General features: G+C 44.0%; 1 protein-coding gene across 1 annotated transcript in view; it reads left to right on the top strand.

The window, feature by feature from the left end:
* The first annotated feature begins 12738 nt into the window (after window positions 1-12738).
* Window positions 12739-21310, top strand: part of LOC126100771 (dehydrogenase/reductase SDR family member 11-like) — a 97836-nt gene continuing 89264 nt past the window's right edge. The window contains exon 1 of the mRNA XM_049911390.1: window positions 12739-12898. Within this exon, the coding sequence (XP_049767347.1) occupies window positions 12767-12898 (132 nt within the window). The 5' untranslated portion in view covers window positions 12739-12766. The remainder of the gene's footprint in view (window positions 12899-21310) is intronic.

Genomic DNA, 21310 nt, shown 5'->3' with positions numbered 1-21310 from the left:
GACTACCTTAAGTTCAGAAAGAAGGAATGCCACTCCGACCAATTGTTAGCAACATACTCGTAGATGGGCCAGCACGTGGATTAGCGAAACACCTGACGGCGATGCGCAGCCCTTTTGTGGGCAAATACCAGCCCCACATACGGAAGTCGACGCATTTCAACCTGCAGCTCTAGAACTTGTGACCGTGGCAAAAAGACATCACGCTGAGCTTCGACATGGTGTCTCACTTTACAAGAATAACTCTTGGAGAACTCGCCAAGCCTCGTAGGAGAAAAGTTTGGAACAATGCTAACGACACGGTTTGAATTCGTGCTGATATCAGTCTACTTTCTGTTTGTTAGACATCAATACGAACTAACAAACGGTGTGGCGATAGGCTGCCCACTATCACGGTGGTGAGCGATATGTTTATGGAAGCGTTTGAGGAAGAAGGCCTGGTTCAGAAGTCTACAAGCCCTAGTGTGTTTTTTTTCCTATATGTACACGATTGCTTCGTGTAAGAGAAAAAAAGAATCAAAATCTTGAGCAAGGCTGCGAATCAGCAAGTGTATAATTCTGAAGAGGTTCAAAAAATGACCAAAACAGTCGCAAAACAAAGGTTTATTATCCCTTGACCTAGGATTCGATATTTCTGATAATATGTTCTTCAGAAGGAGTGGGCCTTGTTACATCTCATGGTGACTAATGTAATTTACCACCACGTGACGCAACAAGGCCCACTCCTTCTGAAGAAGATATTTTAAGAAATATCGAAACTTAGGTCTTGGGCTATTTTTTTTTTTTTTTTTTTTGCGACTAGTTGGCTTCGAAAAAAAATGTCGGTGCCTCACTCCAATTCTCACGTCGTAACTGAGCTAATATTATCCTTGCTCAACTGCGAAGCGAGGTTTGTGAGTGAATGCTATAGTTCCCAGAGCCAGTAGCTTCACATCTCTGAACCCCTCGGAGCTCCACTTCATTCCCTGTTATGGGTGCCTCAGTTTTTTGTCAGGCTTTGTATTATAAACGTAAATTTGTCATTCTTCAGTGTAAAGGTCCCTTCACCCGCACCTATGTATCAAACGTCCGATCAATTTCGTAGCAGACTAAACACGTCCCGACTGACTGGACTCAGTGACTGCAGCGTCGCGTTTTCTTGTGATTTGTTTATTTTAGTTTCATTAAGTTTATGTTCTACGAAATCCCGCTTGGTTTTACAGCTGTGGTTTGCCTTGGCTGTTGTAGAGGTAACAAGGCCAAAAGAAAAAAAAAGCAGAGAGAAAGCTGTGAGTAAAGAAGAGGCTAATGCAAGGAAAGGAGCTTATCCATGTTCTGTTACTCAAGCAGCTGGGGTGGATGATATTAGTAATTATCTAAGATCGGATGGATCGTGCATTTCAGAGCTGCTGAAAATCAGCAGGCCATTCTTAACGAAAATGAGTAATGGCACGACAGAGGCTGTTAGCAACATTACTATTTCTAGTCAATGGCAGAAGTTAACAGGGCCTCAAATTCAGTGCTGTTGTGCCCCCGCAATTATTAACTTATTAGCTAAAATGATTCCTGAAATCTGCTAAGTGATTTACGTTATGGTTGACTGAGGAACTACGTCACTGTAAAGCGAAGTAAATAAAACAAAAGACGTTCATGTAAATGCTATTATTTTTTATATATACAGGGTGAGCCACGTAACGTTACCGCTGGATATATTTCGTAAACCACATCAAATACTGACGAATCGATTCCACAGACCGAACGTGAGGAGAGGGGCTAGTGTAATTGGTTAATACAAACCATAAAAAAATGCACGGAAGTATGTTTTTTAACACAAACCTACGTTTTTTTTTAAATGGAACCCCGTTAGTTTTGTTAGCACATCTGAACATATAAACAAATACGTAATCAGTGCCGTTTGTTGCATTGTAAAATGTTAATTACATCCGGAGATATTGTAACCTAAAGTTGACGCTTGAGTACCACTCCTCCGCTGTTCGATCGTGTGTATCGGAGAGCACCAAATTACGTAGGGATCCAAAGGGAACGGTGATGGACCTTAGGTACAGAAGAGACTGGAACAGCACATTACGTCCACATGCTAACACCTTTTTATTAGTCTTTTTCACTGACGCACATGTACATTACCATGAGGGGTGAGGTACACGTACACACGTGGTTTCCGTTTTCAATTACGGAGTGGAATAGAGTGTGTACCGACATGTCAGGCCAATAGATGTTCTGTGTGGTGGCCATCATTTGGTGCACAGAATTGCAATCTCTGGCGTAATAAACGTCGTACACGCCGCAGTACATCTGGTGTAACGTCGTAGCAGGCTGCCGCAGTACGTTGTTTCATATCCTCTGGGGTTGTAGGCATATCACGGTACACATTCTCCTTTAACGTACCCCACAGAAAGAAGTCCAGAGGTGTAAGATCAGGAGAACGGGCTGGCCAATTTATGCGTCCTCCATGTCCTATGAAACGCCCGTCGAACGTGTACCTCACCCCTCATGGTAATGTACATGTGCGTCAGTGAAAAAGACCAATAAAAAGGTGTTAGCATGTGGACGTAATGTGCTGTTCCAGTCTCTTCAGTACCTAAGGTCCATCACCGTTCCCTTTGGATCCCTACGTAATTCGGTGCTCTCCGATACACACGATCGAACAGCGGAGGAGTGGTACTCAAGCGTCAACTTCAGGTTATATCTCCGGATGTAATTAACATTTTACAATGCAACAAACGGCACTGATTACGTATTTGTTTCTATGTTCAGATGTGCTAACAAAACTAACGGGGTTCCATTTAAAAAAACGTAGGTTTGTGTTAGAAAACATACTTCCGTGCATTTTTTTATGGTTTGTATTAACCAATTACACTAGCCCCTCTCCTCACGTTCGGTCTGTGGAATCGATTCGTCAGTATTTGATGTGGTTTACGAAATATATCCAGCGGTAATGTTAGGTGACTCACCCTGTATATATGTACTCCGCAAGCCACACCGTACGGTGCGTGGCGGAGGGTACCCTGTACCACAACTTGTCATTTCCCCTGCTGTTCCACTCGCAAATACAGAGAGGGGAAAACGACTGTCTGTACGCCTCGTACGAGCCCTAATTTCTCGTATCTTGTCTTCGTGGTCCTTACGAGCGATAGACGTTGGCGGAAAGTAAAATCGTTCGGCAGTCAGCTTCAAATGCCGGTTCTCTAAATTTTCTTAATAGTATTCCCCGAAAAGAACGCCGCCTTCACTCCGATTCCCATTTGAATTCCCGAAGCATCTCCGTAACACGTTTTGTTTGCATCTACCGGTAACGAAGCTAGCAGCCCTCCTCTGAATTGCTTCGATGTCTTCCTTCAATCCGACCTGGTGCGGATCCCAAACAGTAGAGTAATATTCAAGAATAGGTCGCACCAGCTTCCTATATGCGGTCTCTTATACAGGTGAACCATCCTTTCCTACAATTTTCCCAATAAACCGAAGTCGAACGTTCGTCGTCCCTACCACAGTTCTCACATGCTCATTCCGCCTCATATCGCTTTGCAACGCTACGCCCAGTTATTTAAACGATTTGACTCTCTCAAGCTGGACGGTAGTAATACTGTGTCCGAAAATTACAGGTTTGTTCTTAATACTCATCCGCATTAATTTACATTTTTCCACATTTAGGGCTAACTACCACTCATCACACCAGTTGGAAATTTTGTTTAAGTCGCTTCGTATACTCTACAGTCACTCACCTTCTACACCTTACCGTACACCACGGCATCTTCAGCAAACAACAGCATACTGCTACCCACCCTGTCCGCCAGATCATTTATGTACCCGGTGCTTATAATTAAAGTTAAACTTTCAAACCGCTGTAGAAATAACACCACTGGCCAGAATGACGTCAGATTGCAAGGGAATATTATCGGAGAAGGAGAAAAACGTATGGCAGAACAATAATAAATAGTTACAAACTGTAGCAATAGATGGCCCTGCAAGCATCATAATTTAATAGTGGTCGACAACAAATGACAAATGAATCATACAACAATGGCTAAGGTGTATGTTTGACGTCAAACAAACTGTACTGCTCAGTGTGCATGAGTGTGCAAGTGCGATACTGTTAGTTACGTAAGCCCATCCACCACAGCAAGGTCATTTCATATCGGATAGGAAAAATCGGTTTTTAATTGTCCTGAGGTCAAAAATCGCATAAAAAGCATCACTCACGTTGGTTTTTAATTGTCCTGAGGCCAAAACCGCATGAAAAACATGAGTCAGAATCAAATCTGATTACTAATTTCGGTGTCACTGGCGCGAAACATGTTCAATATGCTGTCCAACGTTTTCTAACAAGTTGAAATCGAGAAACAGCATGTTCCACAACTGATCGAAGTGTTTCCGGGATCACGTTTAGAATGTGTTGCGCAATGCGTGCCTTCAATGCAGTCGGAACACTGAACACATCTTTCAGATAGCCCCACAGCCAGAAGTCACACGGATTAAGATCAAGTGATTGGGGACGGCCAGGCTGTAGGGAAATGGCGGCTGATAATTCTAGCACTTCCGAAATGGAGCTTCAGCAGCTGCTCGACTGGATTTGCAATGTGCGGAGGTGCATAAAAATGATCCCATCCACACATCCACGCTGCTGGAGAACTGGAATGACGTGGTTGAGCAAAAGACACTCGTAGCGCTTATCGGTGACGGTACAGGTAACAGGACCGGAAGCACCTGTCTCTTCGAAAAAATGTGGCCCTATGGTAAATGATACTGTAAACTCCCGTACCACACAGTGACCTTTTCAGGATGAAGTGGTACTGGTTGATTTGCGTGAGGATTTTCCGTTGCTCATATTCGAAAATTCTGTGTATTGACATATCCTGTCAGATGGAAGTGGGCTTCGTCTGTCCACAAAATCTTCCACCGCCAATCATTGTCCACTTCCATGCGAGCAAGAAATTATAAAGCAAAGGTCTCTCTTGCTGGCAGGTCAACAGGAAGAACCTCGTGCGTATGAGTAATTTTGAACGGATAGCAAAGAAAGGTGTTTTGTAGGATTTTATGCACCGTGTTCACGGGTATGTCCGATGTTACGGCAATTCTCCGTGCGCTACACGTTTGCACACCACCACTCGTCTCCTCCTGCATTACCGAGCGAGGTGGCGCAGTGGTTAGCACACTGGACTCGCATTCGGGAGGACGACGGTTCAATCCCGTCTCCGGCCATCCTGATTTAGGTTTTCCGTGATTTCCCTAAATCGTTTCAGGCAAATGCCGGGATGGTTCCTTTGAAAAGGGCACGGCCGATTTCCTTCCCAATCCTTCCCTAACCCGAGCTTGCGCTCCGTCTCTAATGACCTCGTTGTCGACGGGACGTTAAACACTAACCACCACCATCCTCCTGCATTGCTGGGGCCAGTACTTCTACGGACGTCGAATCAATTCATTTCCTCCCTCTACCAGGTTGCACTACAAAAGAACCGTCTTTTTGAATTTCCGATTCATTATCTCCATACCCACGGCAGTCGTCGGAACAACGCCTTTTTTCAAACCTCAGTGTCCGGAACTTCTGCAGAGCGACGTGTGCACTGTGATCGTTCTTGTAACACAGGTTTACAAGCAGAGCGCGAACCTGCATTGAGACAGTTATGGCGAACGTCGCAGGCGCGAAAGGTGGAAAAGCCGTGTACCCGGCGTGTTTATACCAATTTCAGAAGGTCGTGCGCATGATAGGTGTTTTCATTTACGTATTCTCACACATACAGCACCATCTACTGATCAATTTTCACACTATTTTTTTCCTCTTCTATACGTTTTCCGATGGTATTCCGTTGCAATTTGACGTCATTCTGGCCAATGATGTTATTTCTACAGCGTTTTGAAGTTTAATTATAATCACCCTGTATGTAGAGAACAACAGTGATCCTAATACACTTCCCTCGGGCACACCTGACGATACCCTTGTCCCTCACGAAAACTCACCACCGAGGACAACGTACTGCGTTCTGTTATTTAAGAAGTCTTCGAGCCACTCACATATCCTCTTGTACACGACAGATATGCCCCAACCCCCCCCCCCCCTCCAGTACACCTCTTGCAATATGCTGATGACACCGCATTCCTCGCTCTCGCTCCTACCCTCCAACGGTCCCAACGCCTTCTCCAGAATCACCTTGACCTTTTTGCTGCATGGTGTAACCAGTCGCTCCTGAAACTCAATCCTTCCAAGACCCAGGTAATCATCGTAGGTCGTACCACTCGCTCCTTTCGGCTCCTGGATTTCTCCCTTACTGCCTGCGCCCGTCCTGTCCACTTCACCCCCACCCTCACCTACCCTGGCCTCACCATTGACCGTCACCTCACCTGGATCCCTCATCTCCGCTCCATCACAACCGCCTCCGACTCCTCAAACTCCTCTCTGGCCGGACATGGGGGTTGCACCCCTCTACCATCCTCCACACCTACAAATCCTTAATCCGTCCCATCCTCTGTTATGCCAGTCCTGCCTGGATATCTGCCCCCCCCCCCCCCTCAAAATTCTATAAGTCCCTCCAGATCCTTGAGCGTCATGTACTCTGCCTCAGACGCCTCCTGTCCCCCATGCAGATGCTCTATGATCTCATTCCTTTCCCCCATCTGCTCCTATTTCTCAAACATATCCGCATCCTCTACACCTCCCACCGCCTAGAACCCCCTCACCCCCTGGTTGCTCCTCTCCTCTCCCATCCCCGCCCCCTGCCACGTCTTCACTGTTGTGTCCCCCCTACCCTCCATCTCTACACCCTACATCTCCTTTCCCAAGGTGGCTTCCATCAACTCCCCCTCCTGGTTGATGCCCTCTCTCCCTCCATTTATCCCTCCTATCAACCCTGGTCCTCACTCCCCCTCCTTTCCTCTGTCCTTTTCCTGGGCTCCCTCCCCCCCTTCCATCCTCTTTCTTCCCCACCTCCCCTCTCTTTGCCCCCTTCTCTCCCCCAAGTCCTTTTACATTTCCCTCCTCTGCCTCCTCTCATTCCCTCTCGCGTCTGCCCTTCTCCCCCTTTATTAGTCCTCTCCCTCCTTGGTTCCCCCCTTTTCGTTTTTTCCTCTCCTCCCTCCTTGTTTTTCCCCCTCCTCCAGGTCCCCCCCCCCCCCCCCCCATCTGCCTTTGGTTCAGGAGTGCCATATATGTGCCGCTATTTTCGTGCAGTGATTTACAGTGTGTGCTTTTCCAGTGAGTGTTCCGTGCTGTGTCTTTTGGGACGTGTAGTGAACAGCCATCATACTGTCGCTGGGTGTGATTTTCTTTATCTCTTGCGAACAGAAACCAGACTGTCGCCCTGTTTTTTAATTGTGTGTCTACTATGTTACTTGTCTGATTCCTGTGTATTTTATCAACATTGCCAACCCCTTTTACTTTCTGTTTTAACTTTCCGGAGTTTTACGCCATTTTACACTTTATGTCACCATTTTATCGCCTGTTTTTCCTTGTTTCTTTCTTCTTCCTTTTTTTACAAAAAAGTCTGTAGGCTGTAGACCAGCTTACTAAGCTGCTGCCAGCCCGCCCCCTTCGCGGGGAATTGTAAATCAATAAAGAAAAAAAAAACACATATGCCCTCATCCCCTCCATCTACCCCTCCTACCAACTTTGATCCTCCTCTACCGCACCCTGTGTTTCTTCCCTTCCTCCCTCCCTCCTCCCGCCGGACTTCCCCTCCCCCCCCCACCTTCTTTCCACCACCTCCCATCTCCTCTGCCACTGGCATCTACACCCTCTCCTCTCCCTCCTCCCCCCCCCCTTTTTCCAGGTCCACGGACTCGTACACGTCAAGTGAACTTTCGCGCGCAGGAGATCGTCGCCAGTGTTTTCGTGTGTGCTATTGTGTTCGTGATTCAGTGTTTCGTCATTTGTGCTCCTTCGTTCACGTGTGCCGTTTCTGTCGTCTCTGTTAGTGCCCGAGCGCTGAACGTTTTTCTTTGGACGCTGCACTTGTGAACGACTTCACGTATTTTTAAATTTGTGTGTCTACTGTTGTCTATCCAGCGTGTTTTTTCGTTTTTCGATGTCTCCACTTGAAATCAGTGTATTACCTGTGGCCGAAGAGCGGCGTAGTATTGCCGCTGCAGGCCTACCTTTGTATAAGGTGTAAAAATAACAATAAAGGAAAAAAAACCACTCACATACGTGTGAACCTATTCCATATGCCCGTACCTTCGTTAACAGCCTGCAATGGGGCACTGTGTCAAGTGCTTTCCGGAAATGTAGCATAAAAGATGAACCGTAAGTTTAAGAAAATGATTTCAAATTCGAAGAAGTCTGCACATGCTGGTGACACAGATCACCACATACGTAAGAAACGAAACCTTTAGTAGTGAAACATCCCCTCAGAAAAATTATACAAGACTGTGCTTAAACTGACACACAATATTTTTAGCGCAAACAAAAGAATGGCCCTGACTAACATTAACCTATTCGTTTCACAAATCACTTACCTCACAAAAATCTTCGTTACTCAAGCTACTGCAATACAGCGAGCGCCACTACTGCCAGCTAAATAAAAGATTCAAACTACTGAAGGCACTAACTACTGATAGGCATAGTTAGCAAATGAAAGATTTTAATAGAGAACAAACAATGTATTTACCTTAATAGTCATCAAAAGTCATAATGTATATAGCAGTTTATGACATCCAGTTTTACAAATTTCAAAACTCCGCCATCTATCCCCACATCCACCACTGCTGGCGGCTCACCTCCAACTACGCAACGCTACGCGCTGTTCACATCCAGCTGCCCAACACTACAATGGCAGACAACAATGCAAACTAGCCACAGACTGCACACAGCACAGCCAGTGATTTTCATACAGGGCGCTACGTGGCGTTACCAATAAGAAAACCTAAACAGCCTACTACAGTAGCTGTTAGAACTGAAAAAAAATCTTTGCTTTTCATAGTAGAGGGCTCGGATTTAGACTGGATTTTTTTAACACTGACAGAAACGAAGCAATTATATTTCATGAATTAACATCCACTGAATGTCGACATTTCGGCTTTTAGATTTCATTTTCGGTAAGTATCGGAAATAAAGCCCACAAACGGAAATACAGAATGTCGAAAGACTTTCTCTCTATGTGTCCACGGACTCATTATGAATCCGCTAACAAAATGAAAATAGGTGTTCCCACACACATCTGTAGTGTTTAAATTTCTCTAGAAACAGTGACTAAAGACGAACTTTTCGTCGGGCGGTTGACGCGACAGCGCTACAGAATGCACAGTTTGGGTGGTGGAGTGGTTGCGGAGGGTAGGAGGGGGGGTAGACTATCGGGTGGTCCTATCCGCTCGATATCTCGACTAGCAAAGTTCGTCGGACGGTCAAAATCCATACACATGTCCAATTTGTTGGTACGTCTGTCGATCGGTTAGTGCTTGTGCAGGGGCCTTTAGTGTAAAGGCCTTGAGGCGTAGCCCTATGGGAAGTACCCTTTGCAATGTATTTAGCGCTGATGTAGATGTTGAGAAGAAAGTTGGGACTAGACGCGGTGCGTCGCAAGCTGCCACAGCTAGCTCCCGAGTCGTGTGCGGCATTTTCTGTGCAGCAGTGCTAAATTCGAAGTTTGCCAATGAAAAATCTTTTGAGTTCATAGACGACTACATACAGTCCGAGAAGCTGTTAGTGTGACGAATAAAAAATAAAAATAGCTCAGTGTCTAATAAGGGAAGAAAATGCTTCGAATACTAATCAATGAAATTCATTCCCTTTGCGACGGAACCACACGCAGAAATGGACAGCTCACTTGTGTTACTATGTTTCAATAATTATACGTACTTTGCAATTGACTGCTGTAGCGTACTAATCCATGGTCTTAAAATTATCAATAAGCGTATTTGTAAATTAGGAGATTTTATTCTGTTTTTTAAATTATTGTTGTAGTTAATCGTCTACATGTAGCACCTTCAACCAAATGCATTCGAATAAATATGTAATCAACGGATGTTATAGTGATTTCAGAATTTATTCTGCTACAGTAGACCACATGAAATAGTTTGTAGAAATAAAGTAACTAAAAAGTTAGAGTTCACTTACATAATTCTGTTTATTTACAGAAATTAATATCGCAAGTACACGGTATTATTCTGTTGGTACATGTCCTGCCTTTCAATCTTTGGTAATCGTGCCATGAAATATTCTTGTACTAGCTGTCCATCACTGGATGGTCTTCATTGTATCTTTGCTGAATTGTGTTAACCTGTATAATAGCAAGTATCTTCTGTCCAGTCTCCAAAAACAACTGCACCCTTACTTATGTCATCTGTGTCTAAATATTTACTATGTACACGATATACAAGAGAAAACTGTCAGAGCATCTGCTTCGATAAGTGCCAATGTGATAAGGAATACCACTCAATCCATGATATGAAGATTGCAGCTCGGCATTGATACCAATGGTCATCACTTAGAACCCCTACTGTAAATGGACGTTCATGCTACTTTTGTGACTTTCGTTGACCTTCAAAGACCTTACTGTTACACATCTCTGGATTCCTCTCGCTAGCCACTATCAGAAAATAAGTACCACACTATAGCATCCCATTTAAAAAACAATGTTTACCTTCATATCTCTGATGCGACCCCACCTAGCAATAAAAAACCAACGTCATATTATGGCTCCCCATTTTCATATGCAACTTTTATCCCACAAACTTTTCAGCTCCTCTCATACTCTCGGAGTTATTCTTGGTCGCAATAGTTAGTGACTCACCCTGTATAGTGAGAGAACTTCCACTTCGTCCATGGTCCTTCTTTTTAAATATTCTCCTCTTCCACCATCGTTTTCTTTTCCACTGATTTCCGTTTCCATTGTTAGCTGCATGTGAAATGACCTTGTAAGCAATCGGTGCAGTCAGCTGATCACCTATTCTCCTTCAAGACCGACTCAGAACGGCACAAATTCTGTAGCTTTGGTGTACATTAACCACGCAACGTATGTCCCAAAATGTCTCCTTCTATAGCATACTACTATATTTGGAGCCACGAACGATGGCGGTCGAGTTTAGGTTTGTTCTACGCACTTACGTCACGCATTCTCCGACAGCCAATGAGCGTTCAGCATGTTCTGCGCGCTCTGCTGTGAAAGCGTCCGGCCCCGGTAGCTGAATGGTCAGCGTGACGGAATGTCGATCCTAAGGTCCCGGGTTCGATTCCCGGCTGAGTCGGAGATTTTCTCCGCTCAGGGACTGGGTGTCGTGTTGTCCTAATCATATCATTTCATCCCCATCGACGCGCGAGTCGCTGAAGTGGCGTCAAATCGAAAGACCTGCACCAGGCGAACGGTCTACGCGACGGGGGGCCCTAGACACACGACAATATGCTGTGAAAGCCTTACGTAATGCGAGCATTGAACGTAGCCGTAGAGAGTTGCTTACAAGAGAACCTCCCGATCGCACCCCTTTCAGATTTAGTTATAAGTTGGCACAGTGGATAGGCCTTGAAAAACTGAACACAGATGGACCGAGAAAACAAGAAGTTGTGTGGAACTATGAAAAAAATAAGCAAAATATACAAACTGAGTAGTCCATGTGCAACATCAAGGGTAATGTGAGCTCAGGAGCGCCGTGGTCCCGTTGTTAACGTGAGCATCTGCGGGACGAGAGGTCCTGAGTTCAAGTCTTCCCTCGAGTGGAAAGTTTAAGTTTTTATTTTCAGTTTATGTGACAAACTCTTACGTTTTCATCACTTTTTTGGGAGTGATTATCACATCCACAAGAAAACGTAAACCGGGCAAGGTAGAAGAATCTTTTTACCCATTCGCCAAGTGTACAAGTTAGGTGGGTCGACAACATATTCCTGTCATGTGACGCACATGCCGTCACCAGTGTCGTATAGAATATATTAGACGTGTTTTTCTTTGGAGGAATCGGTTGACCTATGACATTGCGTTCAAATGTTTTCGGTTCCCATTGGAGAGGCAAGTCCTTTCGTCTACTAATCGCACGGTTTTGCGGTGCGGTAGCAGAACACAGACACTAAAGTTATTACAGTGAACAGAGACGTCAATGAACGAACGAACTGATCATAACTTTGCGAAAATAAAGAAAGTAAACTTTTCACTCGAGGGAAGACTTGAACCAAGGACCTCTCGTTCCGCAGATGCTCACGCTAACCACGGGACCACGGTGCTCCTGAACTCACACTGTCGTTGATGTTGCCTATCTTGCGCTTGGACTACTCAGTTTGTATATTTTGCTTATTTTTTCATAGTTCCACACAACTTCTTCCTGTTTTCTCGATTGATCTGTGTTCAGCTTCTCAAGGCCTATCCACTGTGCCAACTTATAACTAAATCTGAGGGGGGTGCGATGGGGAGGTTCCCTTGTTAGTGAATTTCGATTCCATTTGTTGCGCATTGTCATCGCTGATTGTGATGGTAAGTGACAAATTCTGCATAAGCATGCATAAATTGCAGGATATGCGCTTTCTTAAAGCGGGAAGCACGTGTATGCGCGTGCCGCAACTGTCGCTTGGAATCGTCAACAATGCAGTCCGCGTCCGTGCCTCGGCATGCGCGAACCGCCATCCTCCGTGGATCGGACTATAGACGTATACAAGGCTGTAGAGATCCAGCGCCACCGCTGCACCTGTTGCGCGTTCGGCTGCTGTGCGTGGAGCCCGGCCCTCGTCTACTGTGCACTGTGCCGGCCGCCAGAAGGCGTGGCGCTCGCCAGAGTGACGTCACTGAGGCCGCCTCTCGCTGCGCTACAGCTTCACCAGCGCAGCGTGCCAGTCGCGCTCGCAGCTGGCAACTGAGCAGAAGCAATGGATCGCTATCAGGGCCGCGTCGCTCTGGTCACGGGCGCCAGTGCCGGCATCGGAGCCGCCATAACTCAGGCGCTGCTCAGACGCGGCGTCAACGTCGTGGGGCTCGCCAGGAGGGTCGACAGAGTCCAGGTGAGCCGTGCTGCGTTTCGCGTGCTGTAAAACTCTGAATCGGAAATACCAACCGAAACACGTATTTGGCTCAGGAGTAGGTCCACTAACTACTGATTACCAACACACTTGCTCTTTACGGGACCGATCGAGGTGGCACAGTGTTTAGCAAACTGGACTCTAATTCGGGAGGACGACGGTTGAAACCCGTGTCCAGCCATCCAGATTTAGGTATTCCGTGAATTTACCCAAGTTACTAAACTGCTTAAGGCAAATGGCAGGCTGGTTCCTTTGAAATCCGATGGGACGGATGACCTAGCTGTTTGGTCCTCTCCCACAAATCAACCAACATCCACCAGACAAACGTAAAGGTAATCGAAAATAATTAAACTTCAAACTCAAATGAGAAATAACCTTTATCACACGAAAAATACCGTAGCCACCGAACTTCAATAACGCATCTATAAGAATTATTCTACGAGAAACAGGGGCCTCTACAAGAAGCTTAGGGAGTCAAAGGTGAACTAAAAACTTTGGTATTCTAACTAAATAAAGCAAAAGTTATAAGAAATAACCAAATCAAACAACAAAGGAAAATATAAAGCATTAGCGAAATCATAAACCTTAAACAAAACCAACAACAAAGGCAATCTAGCACACACAGTATAAAAAATAGAGTAAACATCAGCCTGAAAACGTTCAGGTTGGTAACCACAACCTAAAATTAAAAGCAAAGTAGGCACCAGTCTAGCCTCATAATATAAAGAGAAAGAAGAATCAATCTATCAAAAGAACAATAAAGCATAGCTATTAAAATCAAAACCATAAAAATAAACAAATTAGAATATGAAGTTAAATAAACTGAACCTCTGGTTATTCAAAAAGAAATCCAAAAACTAAACAAAATCAAATCATTAAAGCTTTTTTTCTTTTTTTTTGTCAACCCCACAGTCAGTCCGTGGAATCAATGCCAGAAATAAAAATAATACACGCATTTTCAGTGATTTTCCAGGAGCCATAAAATGTTTAGGTAGATTTCACTTTAAGGTGAACCTAAAGGATTTGTTGGTGACCAACTCGTACACCAATAACGAATTTCTTAGCACGAGCGACTGATACGTAAATGTTCCCAATAATAGGAAGTTAAGGGAGTATTTTATAAAGTCAGCTCCGCGCAATGTGGTAATGGGAAGTTTGGGTAGAGGGAATACCCGATACGAGTTGCCGGCTTTGACAGGTGACGTCACCTTGTAGTACATACATCGTTTTGTTCTTAGATGGCGAAGCCAACGAATGTGAAGCTAAAAACAAACTGGTTGTGGCGAGACTGATCTGCAGCTTAATGCATTTGAAAAATAGCCTTTGACATCACGTTATAGTAGCAATGTTCACGGCGTTTGTCGCATGTTTAGAACGTCACTGATCAAAGCCGATCAATCTTATCGAAAATTCCTCTTTATCCTAAAGTGAATAAGTGTTTTATAAGAAGTTTTCTGACGATACACGGATAAAATATCGTAAGAATTATGCACATCAATGTATTGAACATTTACGTATTTTGTGATATTTTTAGCTTTTAAAATGGGAAATAAGTTCCAGATGTTTTTTACTTATTCCATATCCAGGCGGGACGTACATTAGCATGTCTTTTCTCAATATTTGGTTTCTCGGTGATTTATCTGGTAATAAATATGCAACCAATCGCTTTTTACGATTTATTCAACCATGACTGGTTGCATATTTATTGCCAGATAAATCGTCAATTGAAGTCAGTCACAGTTGCAGTTCGTCGCCACAATAGATATACTGAAATTTGTGCTATTGTTTTCTGACGCGTTCTGCATTCTGGAAATTCACTATGGATCTTAAGGAACGCAGAATACATCTAATCCAACAGATAAAGAGCATAGCGTGTAGAAGATCCGCCCCCCCCCCTCCCCCCAACACACACACACACACACACACACACACACACACACACACACACACACACACACACACACGCGCGCGCGCGACTCTTCAAAATACTCGACGGCTGAATTCGGAACTTACTTGGGTAAAATAACAGTATATGCATAAAGGTGGCAATGTATAAATACAGTAAAAAAACTTCAGAACGTTAAATCCTGCTTCAGAATTATTTGTGGAGACACTCACGTACATAATTGTGTTTTAGGGATCTTAGATTTTTAAGAAATACTGTTTCTCCTTTATTCCAAGGATGACGTGTATTAGTTCCTTAAGTGGTCTGTTCACAGTAGAGGGGCTCATTGAGAGCGAGAATGGAGTAAATTTTCTACATCGCATTCCAATTATCATCCGCGTCATTAAAGTTTGTCTAGTTAAGAATGTCCTAATCTTAGCTGCGTTCAAACCAATTCTGAATCATTATCTGTTCTGAAGTCCTCAACCCACAACTAGATTTCTAACTTCATTGACACTTGCTACTCAACCACGATATTACTGCACCAGGACCCCGTGGCCGTTATTGGAAAGAGGCGCTGAAGTTACAGTAAAGAGTCCTACAAATTTTTCCGACTGTCTGATACGCTGTGAAAGGTAGATTAGCTTGCCGACCATGTTGTCTGGTCGTTAGAACGGCAGAGCACCCATATAGGCTTAAAGTACTCAGGTACACACACCAGCCGATCGAAGTGCCCTCGCTCCCGGGTGCGATAATATTGTGGTCGACTAATAGCTCTGCAGGAATGTGGGGAAAACGGGAAGCATTACTGCCTGTACGACTTACACCTCCCAAGTTGTAAATAACCTTTCGCATCGGTCCCTTGACTTACACACTACTTAAACTAACTTATGCTAACAACATACACACCCATGCCCGAAGGACGACTCGAACCTCCGGCGGGAGGGGCGGCGCAAATAGTGACATGGCGTCTCTAACGGCACGCCACTCCGGACGGCTTTCGTTGCTGTATTGTGTCCTGTTATGTTCATAACTGGAAAGATTCCACCCAGTATTGTTAGCTTTCTCTAAATCTACAAAAGCTGTAAATGTATGTTTGCCTATCTTATAACTCGTAGGGTCAGTATTGCCTTGAGAGTTCTTAAATTATCCCGGAACCTATCCTCGAAGTCTGCTTCTAATTCTCCATACTTCCGAAAGCAGACTCGTTAAATTCACGGCTCTATATTCGCACCTGCTCGCAGCTGTCTTCTTTGAAAATCGAATTATTACAATCAAGTGTGAAGATACTTCGCTCTTATGACTCGGAAATACCCATGCAATGTTAAAATTTCACATGCGACCACAGGCAAATGTTTCCTGATGTTGTTGTTGTTGTTGTTGTTGTTGTTATCTTCAGTCCAGAGACTGATTTGATGCACCTCTCCATGCTACTCATTCCTGTGCATGCTTTCTCCCAGTACCTACTGCAACCTACATCCTTCTGAATCTGCTTAGTGTATTCATCTCTTGGTCTCCCTCTACGGTTTTTATCCTCCACGCTGCCCTCCAATACTAAATTGGTGACCCCTTGATGCCTCGGAACATGTCCTACCAACCGATCCCTTCTTCTAGTCAAGTTGTGCCACACTCCTCCCCAATTCTATTCAATACGTCCTCATTAGTTATGTGATCTGCCCATCTAATCTCCAGCATTCTTCTCTAGCACCACATTTTGAAACCTTCTATTCTCTTCTTGTCTAAACTATTTATCGTCCATGTTTCACTTCCATACATGGCTACGCTCCATACAAATACTTTCAGAAACGACTTCCCGACACTTGGGAGTGCAGTTGAACGGAATGAGTTGCCTCGAAAGAGGCTATAAGATTAACATAAATAGAACTAATCCGAAGGTAATGTGATTGAAAAAGGCGGTCCTGCGGGAAGTGGATGAGGAAATGACACTCAAAGTACAAGAGCTTTGCACCCGAGACAGCATAATTGTCGTGACCCTAATGGAGGAGACGGCAGACTGGCTGTCCGAATGAAAGAGTTCCAGGAAAATACGAATTTAGCAAACCGCACAAATTATGAAGTATTCTCTTAAGTTGTTCTTTGCAATTTCTTTCACAAGGCTGGAAGACGAATGATAAATAGTTCAGCACAAAAACCAACCTTTTGTATGCTGTTGCTATAGAAAACTGCTGAAGATTAAATGGGTTGGTCAGATACCCGATGAACAGTTGCTAAATCGAATTGCAGAACACCTGAAACATCAAGGAATTTTAATTTTAGTAATGGGAGTGAGGGGATAAAATTTCCATTTCCGCTTTTCGTCTGGTCACGAATCCACTCACATATAGGTTTTGGATATACTTTTCTGCTTGCCAGGTATAAGGTTCCACAATCTGTTTTTGGCTGCATTTGAATCGTGAATGAGTTGACAGGTTCTTAATGGCTTTCAATATTGGCTGTTGTGCACGAAGTGATTTTTGTGCCGAGAAGAAAAAGTACTGGACTGACCGGGAAGTTAAGTTCGTTTAAATGCTAAAGAGCTAAATTATTGTTGAACATATACTACATTCTAGCGAACTGTCTGGGAGCAATCCTACAAATGACATAGTAATCTTATTTCTATATTGCTATACCCACTCGCGCTTTCGGAGGTAAAGGCTCTCGTACGCAATCGTTGACGGATGATAAAATATTCTGTAACCTACGCATGGGATTAAGAATATACCCCCACTTACTGGGAAATTTTCTAGCCACTTCAGATATACAAAACATTCTAGTATAAAATGTTCGACCTAATATCTTCTCGTACTTCAACCTATGTTAAGTGCCCTTAAGAGCCTCTGTTCGCTTTACACAGCCCATCCCTTACCCAACGCGTCCAAGCAAGCTTCTACTTGCTCACTGTTGAGGGAGCCACTGACGTTCCTGAGGGTCCCTGCTGGTCACGCCGGTCTGACGGGGTATGAGGCTGCTGACACTGCTGCCAAGGCTGCAGTCCTCCTACCTTGGCCTGCCAGCTCTTACATTCCTTCAGATTATCTCCGTGTTGCCGTCTGTCGGCAGGCGGTGTAACTTTGGCGTCGCCACTGGTGTTCCCTTCGCGGGAACAAGTTGGGAGGAATCAAATCTTTCCCAGCCCTCTTGCCGCGAGATCAATTTAGCTAGTTTGCGCATTGGCCAATGTTTTCTTAGCCATCGCCACTTAAGTGATGGTCACCCACCACTTCGTACTCATTGGCTTTGACAGTTCGCCATTTCCTGACCTCATGCTCTTTTTTAACGGCGTTCGTTCTAGTGTGTGTTGGCCGTCTGAGTTACCGGTCGTTTTAGCGAACGACACGCGGTCTGTCGACCGCGTTTTACTTTCAATAGTAGTATGACGAAGGACATTTAATCTTTGGATCGGAACCTTCGCTATCGCTACGGCATATTCTGCGGATATTCTCCAAGAGAAAGTCTTTTTTTAGCTCTTTGCTTACGTCGATTGGTCTTAACATAAGTCGATTTTAACTTTCTTCAATTAGTGTTCTAATTTAATGACATACGCGCGTAAGACCTCAGTTGTCTTTGCGCTGAGAAACAAAACCAAACAACCCATGTCATCTGAGCCCAAGAAAAGTTTCGCACGCTTTAACTGGCTTGTATAAGATCTTTTAACATTTTTTCTTGATTTTTAAATACATGCTTCATCAGTCTTCTAATTCAGCCTCGACTTACGGACATAGGTCTCTTCCAAAAGTTCTTGAACAATGTTACTTTCCTTCCCCTCAAAGGTTCACTTAGATCTAAAGAAAATCGTGCTCTCTTCAGTAAAAATATTACGAATGTACTGATAACCTCAGTCTTGCTGACGAAATAAGGATAGCTAATTTACAGAACCAATGTCTGTAAAAACGATCCGAAAACAGACTTGATCGGGCCAGCACAATCTGTTACGCTCTTAGATGCAAACAAGACAGTAGGAACAGATTTCAGATAGCGTTTTCATCTTTCGCAAGTTGTGTTGCGTGTACACTTACCGCATGATGCTAACGAAAAGACCACGGAGTACGTCACCGACTCTCGTTAATTACGGGTAAACGTCTACATTGGGGGCAGTGGCGTGCGTGCTTCTTGTGGCGATGTTGCCAACGCTCGTAGAGGTATGACTGAAACGACAATAAGTGTCAACTGCTGATAACGAACTGGTAAGTGAACAGCAGGTGTACACACTGGGAAGAAAGAGACGAAGGAATATTGTCACGTTCTCTCGCCAGTATAGACACAAAATCCGGTACATATTCGGACAAAGTAGAGCCTACCCTAATTACCTTCTCGAAAATCGCCCGTACTCGGTAGAAGCGGTCAAATATAAGTGAAAAACGAGATGGCAGATTTCATTGCTGCTCGTAGAAATACAGCGTTTCTTCTCTCGACTTGCACTGGTTAGGCGAAACTGTCACCCCACAGGCTACGCGCAGCTGTCTAGTTACCAACCTATGAGCATTAGACACACAGCGGCTTGATTGGCGCTGACCCTTATCTACACTTCGGCCAAATCAAGAAATCCGCCATTATGTTGGTAAGTAACAACATGATCTGGGATTAGGAGTAAGCCGCAGCGGTGGGATTTGAAACTCCAGCCATTCATTAATCAATAGGTCGATGTACCTTCCCATGGCCGTCTTCACACGGCGCATGGTAGCTAAAGTGGACGCCGATGCGACATCGGACGTCATGAGATAGCCCCGTAATCGGGTTGACCCGGTTAACGTGATTTCAGCTCAGAGGCCGTTGTCAGCAAAGCATGCAGTTTCTGTACGAAACTAGACACGCGTGAAACATCTGCTTTAACTCGGTTCGCGTTTTTCTCCGTAGTTGTTTGATAATCGCTAAGACATTGGAGACTCGTCCATGGCTTGAACATTGAACGCTGATAGAGGAACTTCACATCAAACTGTAAAACGCTCTGTGATGCGTACTAGAAGAAGTTACTCTTTAATTAAATTCATTTTCATTCAATTTTTCGTCGTAAATTGAATGTAATTAAGGTATAGTGTGTCAGTTTGCGCCTGCACATCATAAGTAATCTCGATGTTGCGTTGACTACCAAGGCTGAAATAACGTACTTAATAACACAAGTTTCAAGATAGTCATTTCGTAGTTACATTCGATTGGAAGGGATGATTTGTTCGAAGCTGCACTCCATCACTGAGATACGTAACGCCAAGATACAGACATGAGTCAGTCGAAAACTCAGTTACATACATTTTACAGAAAGTTTCACAGTAGCACATACTCCGTGTGTAACTTGCTGGCTTTGTGACGTAGATTGGCAGTCACGTTAAGATTTGCAGCGGCAGGGATACACTCCATTCGTTGTCTTCTGCAACAAAAATTTGAAGGAAGTGTATTATTTGTCGTAAATACGACTGACATTAGAGAAAAAGTATTTTTACTAAATAAGGTGGCGCTGAAGGAATTAGATCAGGAAATGACAGTGAAGTAGTAAACGAGTTTTGCTATTTAGGGATCAAAATAACTGATGGTCGACCTAGAGAGGATATAAAATGTAGACTGGCAATGGCAAGAGAAGCGTTTCTGAAAATGAGAAATTCGTTGACATGAAGTATAGACTTGTCAGGAAGTCTTTTCTGAAAGTACCTGTATGGAGTGTAGCCATATACGGAAGTGAAACATGGACGATAAATAGTTTAGACAAGAAGAGAGTAGAAACTTTTGAAATTTGGTGCCACAGAAGAATGCTGAAGATTGGGTGGGTAGATCACGTAACTACTGAGGTACTGAATCAAATTGGGGATAAGAGGAATTTGTGACAAAACTTGAATAGGAGGGATCCGTTGGTAGGACACGTTCTGAGGCATCAATAGATCAGCAATTTAGTAGTGGAGGGCAGCGTGGAGGGTAAAAATCGTAGGAGACAGATGAAGAGACTAAGCGGATTCAGAAGGATGTAGGTTGCAGTAGTCATTCGGAGATGTTTCCACAGGATACATTAGCATGGAGAGCTGCATCAAACCAGTCTATGGAATGAAGTCAACTAAATAAATAAGATCAAAAAACTTCTAGAAAACAAAAGTGAAAAAAGGTTTGGTGGATGGACACGAAATGGGTACAGTTTGGTTCACAGCTTACGAGCTAACAGCTGAATTACGGCTTTAACACGCCTGCTTGTCTTCATTATATTTTGTAAAGACTATCTAAAGACGATCTGAAACTGCTATTGATATTAAAGACATTCAACTATTGTTAATGGTATCAAAAAGATTTTCTGACATTGTGCCGTAGGCCTGAAATGGTGTACTTCTATAGCACACAAGCTTTAACACTAAAAGCAGCAAATACAGGAAGTTTTCACCTACCGGTATATGGTCACACTTTACTTCACTGTAATGAAATAGTAGCTACAATGAAGAGTTTTTCGATAGACCCCCAGTTTGATGTTGCTTCGAAACAACATACATTCATACCACGCAGTCTATGATAAGGGAGTTCAACTCAGTTCAGTATGG

The sequence above is a fragment of the Schistocerca cancellata genome, chromosome 9 (genome assembly GCF_023864275.1).
Source record: "Schistocerca cancellata isolate TAMUIC-IGC-003103 chromosome 9, iqSchCanc2.1, whole genome shotgun sequence".
NCBI classification, from domain to species: domain Eukaryota; kingdom Metazoa; phylum Arthropoda; class Insecta; order Orthoptera; family Acrididae; genus Schistocerca; species Schistocerca cancellata.
The sequence above is the reverse complement of the archived record's forward strand: the minus strand, read 5'-3'. Positions and strand labels throughout refer to the sequence as shown.